At 43.2% G+C, this 11406-nt stretch overlaps 1 protein-coding gene across 2 annotated transcripts in view; it reads right to left on the bottom strand.

Moving 5' to 3' along the window:
• Positions 1–428: 428 nt before the first annotated feature.
• Positions 429–11406, bottom strand: part of LPAR3 (lysophosphatidic acid receptor 3) — a 72022-nt gene continuing 61044 nt past the window's right edge. For both annotated transcript variants that reach the window (XM_032301426.1, XM_032301427.1), the window contains exon 3: positions 429–2239. In XM_032301426.1, coding sequence (XP_032157317.1) covers positions 1911–2239 — 329 coding nt within the window. In that variant the 3' untranslated portion in view covers positions 429–1910. The remainder of the gene's footprint in view (positions 2240–11406) is intronic.

Below are 11406 nucleotides of genomic sequence, written 5' to 3'. Positions count from 1 at the left end.
CCACGCTCTGGGTGAGCTTTGTTGCCACTTGTCATTTCCAAAGGCACACAACTTCTCGACTCTTGCACCATCTCGGAGGTATGTGTGTGCACATAAAAACAAAGGCTATATATTTCCATCACAAATTTCCACACTTGGATCTCCTCCAGACACTATTCTGAATATGACATTCTGCTGCAGAGTCCTAAAAATGGTGCTTTCTTCAAAATAAAACCTTTAAAGATCCCTTAGTAGCTATTCAGGGACTGGAATTCAATTTCAATCCTCCACCCTTTGGTCAGCTGTAGATTCAAAATGCTTCCACAAAACACTGAGGGTATGTACTTCAGGGCAAATCTGATTTTTCTTCTGCAATAGAAATGTGTGTTATAGTCACCACAGACTGTATTGTTACTTAGAAAATACCCAAAGCAATAATGCGCCTCAACAAGAGAGAACAAATTATTTTATTTTATTTTATTTTATCGGTAGCTTTGATATAAGCTTCAGATAGACCCACTTACTACATGGAGTTTGTGAAATCTACACCTTCAAATCATAATACTCTCTATTTTAGGCTATTACATTGAAAAAGCTCAACTTCTCAAATCCTTTTATTCCAAGTAGTTCCTGCACGTAAATGTTACATCACAATAGCAAAAAAATGTAAACTTCTTTTGCAAACTACATAAATACTATAACTGCCTTGAAGTTATTCTTATTTTAAAATCTGAATATATTCTAAATTCTGTATATAAAAAACTTTGGTCAGTAGCCTATGTGTATGACACTTTTTTTTTTTTTTTTTTTTTACTGACTAGCTTTTCATGTCGCTTACTTAGTTCTTTGAAGGAGAAAATTTTAAAATTGAGCACAGATCAAAATCCAGTTCATAAGTAAGACAAATACCAGAAATATGTTGGTAAGTGTGGGCAAAATATGAAACAAGAAAATTATTCCACATACTAAGTCTGACAAGCCATCAGTGGTTTAAAGGTAACGAAGATAAAGGCTTAAGTCAACCTCATATTTTATCCTATATGAATGGAATTCAGCCCATTTATCAATATCACCTTTCACCCTGCTGTATGTCTGTATGTCTATTTGCCAATGAATCACCTCTTTCTCTTTTCTTTTAGAACACAACAGGTCATTTTTACAGCTATAGTCCTAGACTGAACAGTCTCGATGGCCAGTGACTTTCTTTCACCATTACTGTCCTTGAGGTCTTTAAATACAAATTAGAAATGTTTAAACATACAAGTGTGTGCACACACACCCATGCACACTTAGATGACCACATCAAGGCCTTTTTTCCTGCTTCAAGAAAAGTTTCTAACATTTACCTTTTTTTGTTAGTAACTAAATCTTCTTCCTCAGAATGTTCTTTTAGTTAAAAATCAAGTCTAATCTGGCGCCCTTACTGATTTGTGACTCTGAGATCCCCACTGAACACCGAGCTATGGGCCATGGTTTCTTTGAGGAAACAAATATCATAGATGAAGCGTTTTCAAAATTTTAAATGCATGCAGAAAGAACAACATAGGCTTTCCAAGCAGCTACATCAAGTGGCTCAAGTAACATTATTATTTATCTTGGCTTAAGCCCTCTATCAACAACATCCTTTTAAAACACAAAGAGAATGGCTACAAGATGGTGGCAGGGCCCGAAATGGTGCTCTGTGCGGTTCCAAGGACATCACTGAGGGTTCCACTGCACTGTCTTCCCTCTTTTGTGCATTTTCTCCAAGTGCATCGTGTCCCCTCTTTGCTGCCCATGCTTTGAAACTATGTAAAATAATTTTTCAAAAAAATCCACCAGTGGTTGAGACCTGAAATAACACTGTAGGTGGGTGTTGTTAGAGACAGGCAGCCATTCTTCACAGCTCCTCTCCCAGAGGAGGCCCTTGTGGGCATGGGGACACCCACAGCTTAGGAACTGTTCTTGTTGCAAACCGTGCCTTGGCTGCTACTGTCTTCCTTATACTGGCTGCCCGTGTCGCTCCTGCTGAGGATGGTGGAGGGGAGGCGGGAGGGACGTCTGTCCAGGTTCCTCTCCTGAGAGAAGCAGCAGATCATCTTCTTCATGGTGCTGTACATGTCCTCGTCCTTGTAGGAGTAGATGATGGGGTTCATGACGGAGTTCAGCAGCGCCAGCAGCAGGAACCACCTTTTGACGTGCTGCACACCACACTGCGTGCAGTTCAGGCCATCAAGCAGCAGAACCACCAGGCCTGGGGTCCAGCACACGACAAAGGCCCCTGCGGGGAGACAAAAGGAAGCGGGCTGCTTACTGAGGTTTCTTCTGGCCCAGCTTTCAGTCAGTGGCACCAAGGGACCTTAAGGATCTGTTTTGACAAATGCAAAGCAAACTTCCACCCTTCCTCTGAGGGCTGGAGACCTGGGCTTATTAGACACCAACAGCCAGGCACCCCCTTGACTGTCCACCACGTTCTATTTCAACTCCTTAGCTGCTTACCCAGGGCTTGTCCCGAGGGGCTCACAGTTACCTTCCGCTTACTAAGCACTCCACAGACCTTTTCTCCATCAGCTCTCCGAACCACACTAGGAGGCTGCTGTGGTCATCATCCCTGCTTTGCAGATGAGAAAACCAAGGCCCGATGCCAGGAGTATATGCTCCTGTTCTCTAACATTACTCTAGTGTAATGCTCCACTGTTCTCTAACTCAGATGTTCTACATGCTCTCCTGACAAGAAGACACACCGCACTGTGGCATTCTCCTCGTCTCTTCCTAAGTCCCCTGCTCTCGAATGCTCTTCTTTATAAATCTGTGCTGGTGCTGAGTAAGCACCGTATTCTTTTTGACAGATTCATGGGCCATCTGTTTAATTCTCTGCTCTGGGTTCAGTTTTTTGTTCTCGTTGGTTGTTGTCAGAAATAAATCTCTCTGTTTCATGATGAGGGAGAGATGTGCTTGTAGCAGATTGATTGATTTAGCACAATTTTAGCACCAACTGTTCATGGAGGGCAGTGTCTTCTGAGTCCCCAGACATCTGATCATACTTGGCTAACCACTAAAGCTTCGGACACGTTTTCCTTAAAATAGAAGCCCGAGGTTCAATTACTCCCCTACTTTGTCGCCATCACCTTGGGTATCAGCGAGAGCTCAACTCTACGCAATGCTTACTATGAGCTGGGCGCTGGTGTGAATGCCTTCCTTTATTAACTGGTAGAACCACACTGTGAGGCGGGCCTTGTTATCATCCCCAGGAAAAGGGAGGTGCAAGGAAAGTTACGTAACTTGCTCACCATCAAACAGCTTGGAAAGGACATCTGATTTTGAATGTCAGCAGTCTTTCTCCGTAAGCTGTGCTCTCGGTCCTATGTATGTGACCTGTCTCGGTACTGTGATATGGTTTTCTCCCCCAAAGTCCTTATCATTTCTAAACGCCCCTGGTTATCCATTCCACAAACATTCCCTGTGAGCTTACAGTGTGTCAGAACCTGCACTAGACAGTAAAAGAGACAACGACTATACACTCCAGGAGCTAAAGTGCTAATGGGGAGACAGAATAAACAAGCAAGTCTATAAATCACATCACCAACTACTTATTCTGACTGGTTAAAATTAGTCCTGCACAGTCTTCCTCTTGTCGCTTTATCTTCGTTCTGAGAGATACACTAATAAGTCGAGAGCCATAAAACGGCTGTGTGAGGCCATAAAATGTCGTGGGCCTCGGGGTCAGACAGGTGTGCCCAGCTCCTCACTTTATGAGTGCACAAATGAGGCAAATCACTCTATTTTTCTGACCACACGTTCTCTCGTTTTTTATTGTTTTATAGATTTTATTTACTCACTTGAGAGAGAGAGAGAAAGAGAGCTTGAGCATGAGTGAGGGAGGAGCAGAGGGGGAGGGGGAAGCAGATTCCCTGCTGAGCAGGGAGCCAGACGCAGGGCTCCATCCCAGGACCCTGCGATCAGGATCTGAGCCAAAGTCAGAAGCTCAACCAAGCCACCCCAGCGGCCTCCTATTCCCTCATTTATAAAATAAGGATAACAATCCCGACTGTGTGGGTGGTTAGGAGAGGTCAGAAGTCATGGCGAGTGGTGCCCAACACTGAGTTGGGTTCCCTAAGTGGTGGCTGTCATGAGATGCTTTGTCAAAGCCATCGGCCAAAATTAGATGTTTAGGAGTTATCAGGAGGGTTTAATTCCCCATTTAGTAATTACAGCTCACCCTTTTCACTCCTTTCTGTGTTATTTTTGCTCTGACTGACATATGTGAATAAAGAACTTGGAGATAAGAGATCAGAGATTGGGTCCTATCCTTCACTTACTGTACAACCCTGGGACACCCATGTCATCTGTCTGGGGTTTGGCTTCCTAAACTACAAACTGAGAACTTTAGGCACGTGTTGGGTTTTTCCAGTTTGGGGCCAGGGCACCTTAGTGGGTATGTGGTCAATTTAACGGGTTTGGACAAGTTGGGGGATTTTTATTTTTTATTTTATTTTATTTTTTAAGATTCTATTTATTTATTTGACAGAGAGAACAAGTAGGCAGAGAGAGAGAGAGGAGGAAGCAGGCTCCCCACCAAGCAGAGAGCCAGATGTGGGGCTCGATCCTAGGACCCTGGGATCATAACCCGAGCCGAAGGCAGAGACCCCAACCCAATGAGCCACCCAGGCGCCCTAAGTTGGAGGATTTTTAAATGCAAGAATGGAACGGAATCGCTCAGAGTATATTGCACAGACCAAGGGGAGTTTTGTTTCATGCAACTTTCATTTCAGTTTTACATACTATGTTTACGTGAATATTGGTTATGACGTAAACTATTATTTCTTACTGTTCGTCTTTGTCAAAAAGTTTGGAAAACACTAGTTTAGGTAATCTTGAAGGCCCCTCCAGCTCCAATGGTCTGTATTTCCCCTAACAGTAACACTTTTGTTCTCTGTTCTTCCCGAGAGAGGGTTACTATGTTGTCAAAAGGCAAGAACTAAACAAACCAGACATCAGAAGCTGTTGCTGCCAGTTTTGATGTGAAGACTCCTTTCTGTGTGAAACTGCACAATTCCAAAGAAATCCCAGTGGGAGAATTCTCATGTCCTTGTGTTAATGGGAAAGAGGGAAAAATATTGATTAACTTTATACTTTGTTAAATATGCATGTCAACATTTAATAAAGTATTTAACTTCCAAACCAATGGAAGGGGAAGGATGGAGCCAAAGGAAAGGAAAACAAGATCTCAACATAAGAAAAGGAGGAGGGGTGGAAAGTCAAACATAGAAAAGTGGGACAAAGAAAGAACAAAAGAAGATACTGGAAATGAATCCAAATATACTGACAGTCAAGCTCAATGTTAATTGTGGTATTGCTTTTTAAGAAACAGGTAAGTCTAAACAATTTGATGTCTACCATTACATCCATATGTGGTAAAAACCATAAAGAAAAGCAAGATGATTAACAAGAAATTTATAATACGGTTGTTTCTCTATTAGGGGGTGGTCATTAGGGCAGGTCCGCATAGGCAATGCTGAAGATATTGCAAATGTTCTATTATGCTGCCTGGCAGGTACATAGACATTTTTTTAAAAAAGATTTTATTTATTTATTTGACAGAGAGAGGCACAGCAAGAGAGGGAACACAAGCAGGGGGAGTGGGAGAGGGAGAAGCAGGCTTCCCGCTGAGCAGGGAGCCCGATGTGGGGCTTGATTCCAGGACCCTGGGATCACCTGAGCTGAAGGCAGACACTTAAAGACTGAGCCACCCAGGCACCCCTACATAGGGATTTTTAAAGTTTTTTTTTTTAATTCCTTTAAGTGCTATTCTTTATACGATACATATGTAGTTTATAATTTTGTTTGAATGATCTATTTTGCACATACACATACACATACACACATACACATTTACAAAAGTAAATTGCCAATATGCTTTCCTGAAAACTGTTTCTTAAATCAATTTTGTTTTTAAATCATAAAAGCTTTTTTTCCCCTCAGAATAAAATTCTAGTTTAGATTAGTCCGGGGACCTAAACACTCTAAATAAAATCTCCAAACTGATGTCTTGTTTGTCACAATGTAGTAATTCATGTATATTTTCCCTTTGCATTGCATTACATACAATAATTCATTCGATCAACACTTGACAAACTTTACCTTGAGCAATGATTATATATGCCAGGCACTGCTATAAGAATTTTATATGCATTAACCATTTAATCTTCATGTCAGCCCTAGAAATATTATGAACACCGCCTAATAAAATACTAATGCTACTCTCTTTTTAAACCTGAGGAAGATGGAGTCCAGAGAAGCGAGGTAATATGGTCAAAGGCATAGAGCTGATAAGTGGAAGAGCCAGGATTTGAACGCAGGCAGCCTGGTACCAGGGGCTGTGCTCCTGTCCACATGCATGCCTGCTCAGCAATGGACAAAGAGTCTGTTAACTAAAGAGAGCGATGGGGGAGGGAGAAGGGCACTTCTCTTAAAGTCCCACTTAGAGCTTAGAGCTTAGAGTCCCATCTTAGTAGGACTTAGAGCTCTTAGAGTCCCATCTAGTGTATGTCCCATCTGACATACTCCTATATAACATATATAACAATTAAGCTCATATATAACAATTAAGTCGTGCTTTGGTTTGCTAGCATAAAGATTTTCTGTCCGGAAGGAAGGAAGGGAGGAAAGGAGGAGAGGAAAGAAGGTAGAAAGAATTCCAACAAAAATAGAGGCTAGCCGTAGGAGTAAGAAGAAACAAAAATCTGCTGACCTTTCTTTTCTACTGTTTCCAAGAATAACAGAGGCAAATCTTCTTTGACAGAGGAGCCCAGACACCCTCCGCTGCCAGAGACCCTGAGCTGCGGCATGTTGTCTGAGGTGACGGCCGCACACGGGGCATGAACCCTGGGAAAGATACTCCTCCCAGACTCCTCCACCCAACAGACAACTTCCTGCACCAAACACATCTCAGCAGAGATGTGAGGCTCATCTAACACTTCATTCTTTTGGGGGGGGGGTTACTGTAGGTCGGCAGCTAGATATGAGGCCCCCCAAAAGATTCAGGAGAACATATTGGGAATGGTTTTGGCCTTGGGAATCTGTAATCTCAGAGAAATTCTTAGAAAATGCAGGGGATGCCATAAAAAAACAGATGGGCAATTGGCCTATTTCTTACAAAAGGGGACAGAGGACAGATTCTGGGAAATATTGATCAGTCAGTCCCCTATCAAGTTCTAAGAAGTTTTGGAAGAAAAAACTAATGGAAATGTTTTGTGAGTATTCAGGCTCGATGCTCAGACCATACCAGCTGGGAATAAGCAGAGGTTTCAAAGAGAGGTCATGACAAGTCCTAATCACTTTTTTTTTTTTTTTTTAAATCAGGCATTCACAAATAGTAGTGGATCCATGTTACCCATTTGGGAACCAGTGGAAAAAATCAAGTATGTTCCCCTTGGGGAAGAAAGGGCTTAAGAAAGACATGATGTGCTAACTGCCTCAAAAGCCTAAAAGGGCATCAGATAGAAACAAGACACGTAGACTTTTCCCAGGCCATTCCAGAAGGTCAACATGTGGGGCTCGATCCCAGGATTCTGGGATCATGACCTGAGCTGAAGATGGACACTTCATGACTGAGCCACCCAGGTGCCCCAATAAATTAAAAATTAAAAAAAAATTATACAAATTCCCTGTTTCCACATCAGACCCAATAGTTAGAACCTCTGCGGTGGGATGCAGAAATCTGTAGGATGAAAAAGCTCCCTGGTCGGTAATGACACATGACCAGTTCTTACAGAACCATTTTTCCAAGCTGACTCAGAACGGTTTATTCAAGCTGACCCTGTCAGCAACATTGTAGACTCTGTAAAGACCTAGCAAAGAGTCATGGAAAAGAGAAAGGGGGCAGAATTCTTTAAAATAAGCAAATAAGCAAGTCGAGAGCTCAGTACCTTCAGCTTCCATTTGGAAAAATGTTTGAGCACATCATATACATGAATAAATGTACGAATACCAGCAGCGCAACTAGACCACGGGCAAGACACGCATGTCCTCTTCGGGCCTCTGTCGGCTCTCTGGTTTGCCCTGCCAAAAACGCCTTCCCGCCTCCTAATCTAAGGTCTACTTTTCTTTCCAAGCTTAGCTGAAATTCTGCCTCCTCCCCCGGGCCTCTCCCGTTGTCCCACGGCAGTGATCATTGCTTCCTCTCAACTCGTGGGGGCCTTTCCCTCTACAACAGCCACGTGACGCTGAGCTCTGGGCCAGCCAGTGTGCTCAGGGCGTTACACGCACCGGGTGTTTAAAACTCCCAGCCCAGTGAGGCTGCCGCTCCTACTATTAGCCTGGTCTTACAGACAGTGATTTGAAGTGTAGAAGTAACTGAAGAATTTGTCTTGGGTCTAGAAGTCGACAAAAAGAGTCACAATTTGAACCCAGGTTGGACTCCCCCCTCAAACTCTTGGGCACCGGACTAAACTGGAGGTAGTTTTTAATACATCTGTCCTCTTTCTCAGGCCTGTTATAAGCTGCCTCAGCATGTGGGCTGTGCCTCATCACCAGTCTGTATCTTCAGAACTAAGTATGGAGCCCCCCACTCAGCAGAGACGAGGCCGTGGAAGGTAAGGAGTTCTCACAAGAGGCCTCATGGGGCGAGGTCCTGCGCCAGCTGCTGCATTGTGAATGGCGTCTGGTCTGAACCTGGATGCAACGTGTGACAATTTTGACTACGGTCAAGAAAATTCTCAGGTGAAGCGACAGCCAGTTGAGCAAGCAGAGTGTTGATGGTTAAGCCCAGCTGTGCAGAGGTGAGACACAGCATCAGGCACTGGGGGAATTCCAAAGAGTTCAGGATGGTTTGAAGTCAGAGAGGTGATGTATGGTGAAGTCTGAGAGACGACCTGGGGCAGACCCAGTTGCCTTTATATGACACCCTCGCCCCCATACACGCACCCACACCCAAGTACCTCTGAGCAAAGGCCCTGTGTGCAACACTCAAGAGTTGGATTTATTGTGAAGATATCAGACCCCATAGCCTTTGCCCTTAGGTGCCCCTTGTATGTAATGAATTAGCTTCTCTTCCAAGCAATTAGAAAGGTAGGAGTCATACTGCATCCTTAGGAAGATGAAGAAATATTCCTATATTCCATGGTTCATCAAAGAATCCCATTGAGAAAGGCTAGTCCAGAGGTTTTTCAGGCTCAATTGCAACTCATTAGTGAGCTGGGAAATCAATTTAGTGGGTTGCAACCAGCAATTTTCTGAAAGATGAAATAGAACAGAAGAGAAAACATCAGAGCACATCAGGTATAGTAGGAGTACATTTCATGAAACTTGTTTCAGTTACACACAAAAAGGTGTATGTGCACTGGGCCATGATATCAAATGTACACTATTTCTTGTGAGTCCTGATGTAAAAAAAAAACAAGGTACAAGCCACTTCTATAGGTCAGTGATTTTTCAAATCAGTTTTTTAAAAAGTAGAGAAACATTTCCCAAAGGAAATCTCTTGTTAAAAGTTCAAAATCCAGGATTCTGTAAGGAGAGAGAGAAGGAGCAAGGGCCGAGGAGGGGTTGAGTAAGGCCCCGACGGCAGAATCCTCACTCCTCTTCACACCACAACCCCCGCTCCACACGTGTACAAACACTGAGGCTCACTTGGAACACCACTGGCCGCCGTTCACCCAGGTACACCATCCCCCACTTATGTCCCTCCAGCAACTCTGTTTGTTCTCTAGAGTTAAGAGTCTCTTACGGTTTGCCTCCCTCTCTGTTTTCATCTTATTTTCTTTTTCCTTCCCTTCCCCTATGATCCTCTGTCTTGTTTCTTAAATTCCACATATGAGTGAACTCATATGGTATTTAACTTTCTCTGACTGACTTATTTTGCTTAGCATGATACACTCTAGTTCCATCCACATCATTGCAAATGGCAAGATTTCATTCTTTCTGATGGCTGAGTAAGATTCCATTATCTCTCTCTCTTCCTCTCTCACACATCTTCTTTATCCATTCATCTGTTAATGGACATCTGGGCTCTTTCCAGATGTTGGCTATTGTACACATGGCTGCTATAAACACTGGGGTACATGTGTGCCTTTGAATCACTATGTTTGTATCTTTTGGATAAGTACTGAGTAATGCCATTCCTGGGTCATAGTGTAGTTCTACTTTTAACTTTTTGAGGAACCTCCATACTGTTTTCCAGACTCGCCGCACCAGCTTGCATTCCCAGCAACAGTGTAAGAGGGTTCCCTTTTCTCTACATCCTTGCCAACCTCTGTTGTTTCCTACTTGTTAATTTTAGCCATTCTGACCAGTGTGAGGTGGTGTCTCACTGTGGTTTTGATTTGTATTTCCCTGCTGCCGAGTGATGTGGAGCCTGTTTTCATCTGTCTGTTAGCCATTGGTATGTCATTTTTGGAAAAATATCTGTTCATGTCTTCTTCTCATTTCTTGACTGGATTTTGTGGTTTTTGGATGTTGAGTTTGGTTAAGTTCTTTATAGATTTTGGATACTAGCTCTTTATCTGACATGTCGTTTGTAAATATCTTTTCCCAAGAACATAGCAGGGATGTCTACTCTTATCAATGTTGTCAACATAGTCCTAGAAGTCCCAGCCTCAGTAAAAAGAAATAAAAGGCATCCAAATTGACAAAGAAGTCAAACTTTTACTCTTCACAGACAATAAGATACTCTGCAGAAAATTCCAAAAGATTCCACAGGGGTGTCTGGGTGGCTCAGCTGCTTAAGCATCTGCCTCCAGCTCAGGTCATGATCTTGGAGTCCTGGGATCAAACCCCGTATCGGGCTCTCTGCTCAGTAGACAGTCTGCTTCTCCCTCTCTCCCTCTGCTCCTTCCTCTTGCTCAAGCTTTCTTTCTCATTTTCTCTAAAACACCCCCCCCCCCAAAAAAACAAAACAAAACAAACAAACCCGACTTCACCAAAAAATTGCTCGAAATTATACAGGAATTTAGTGAAGTTGCAGGATATAAAATCAATGCACAGAAGTCAGCTACATTTCTATACACCAACAATGAAGCAGAAGAAAGAGAAACCAAGGAATCGATCCCATTTACAATTGCACCAAAAACCGTAAGCTACCTAGGAATAAACCTAGCCGAAGAGGTAAAGACATAAAGGATCTATACTCTGAAAACCACAGAACACATGTAAGTCTTTTAGAGCAAAGCTTTCAGCGCTCAGGATGCACTAGTGGTCAGGGAGCTCCAAGTCTGCTTATTCTGCTTATTCAACACTATCTGCCTCAGAACCCTGGGGCGGAGGGGGATGGGGCGCTCTTTAAAATTCAGATTTCTGGGCCCCACCCAGACCTGCTGAGTGAGAAACTGATGAGAGTACAATCTGGACATCTCCAGGTTGAGCTAGCACCCTAGGGAATGCTTTCGTATAGCAGAGCGTGAGAACCACCAGCCTAGACAGGGAGACTCACGTGAAGATGGGCTAAAATTT

This window comes from Mustela erminea, chromosome 10, assembly GCF_009829155.1.
Source record: "Mustela erminea isolate mMusErm1 chromosome 10, mMusErm1.Pri, whole genome shotgun sequence".
Lineage (NCBI taxonomy): Eukaryota > Metazoa > Chordata > Mammalia > Carnivora > Mustelidae > Mustela > Mustela erminea.
Note: the sequence above shows the minus strand (reverse complement) of the source record. Positions and strands in the feature narration are given on the sequence as shown.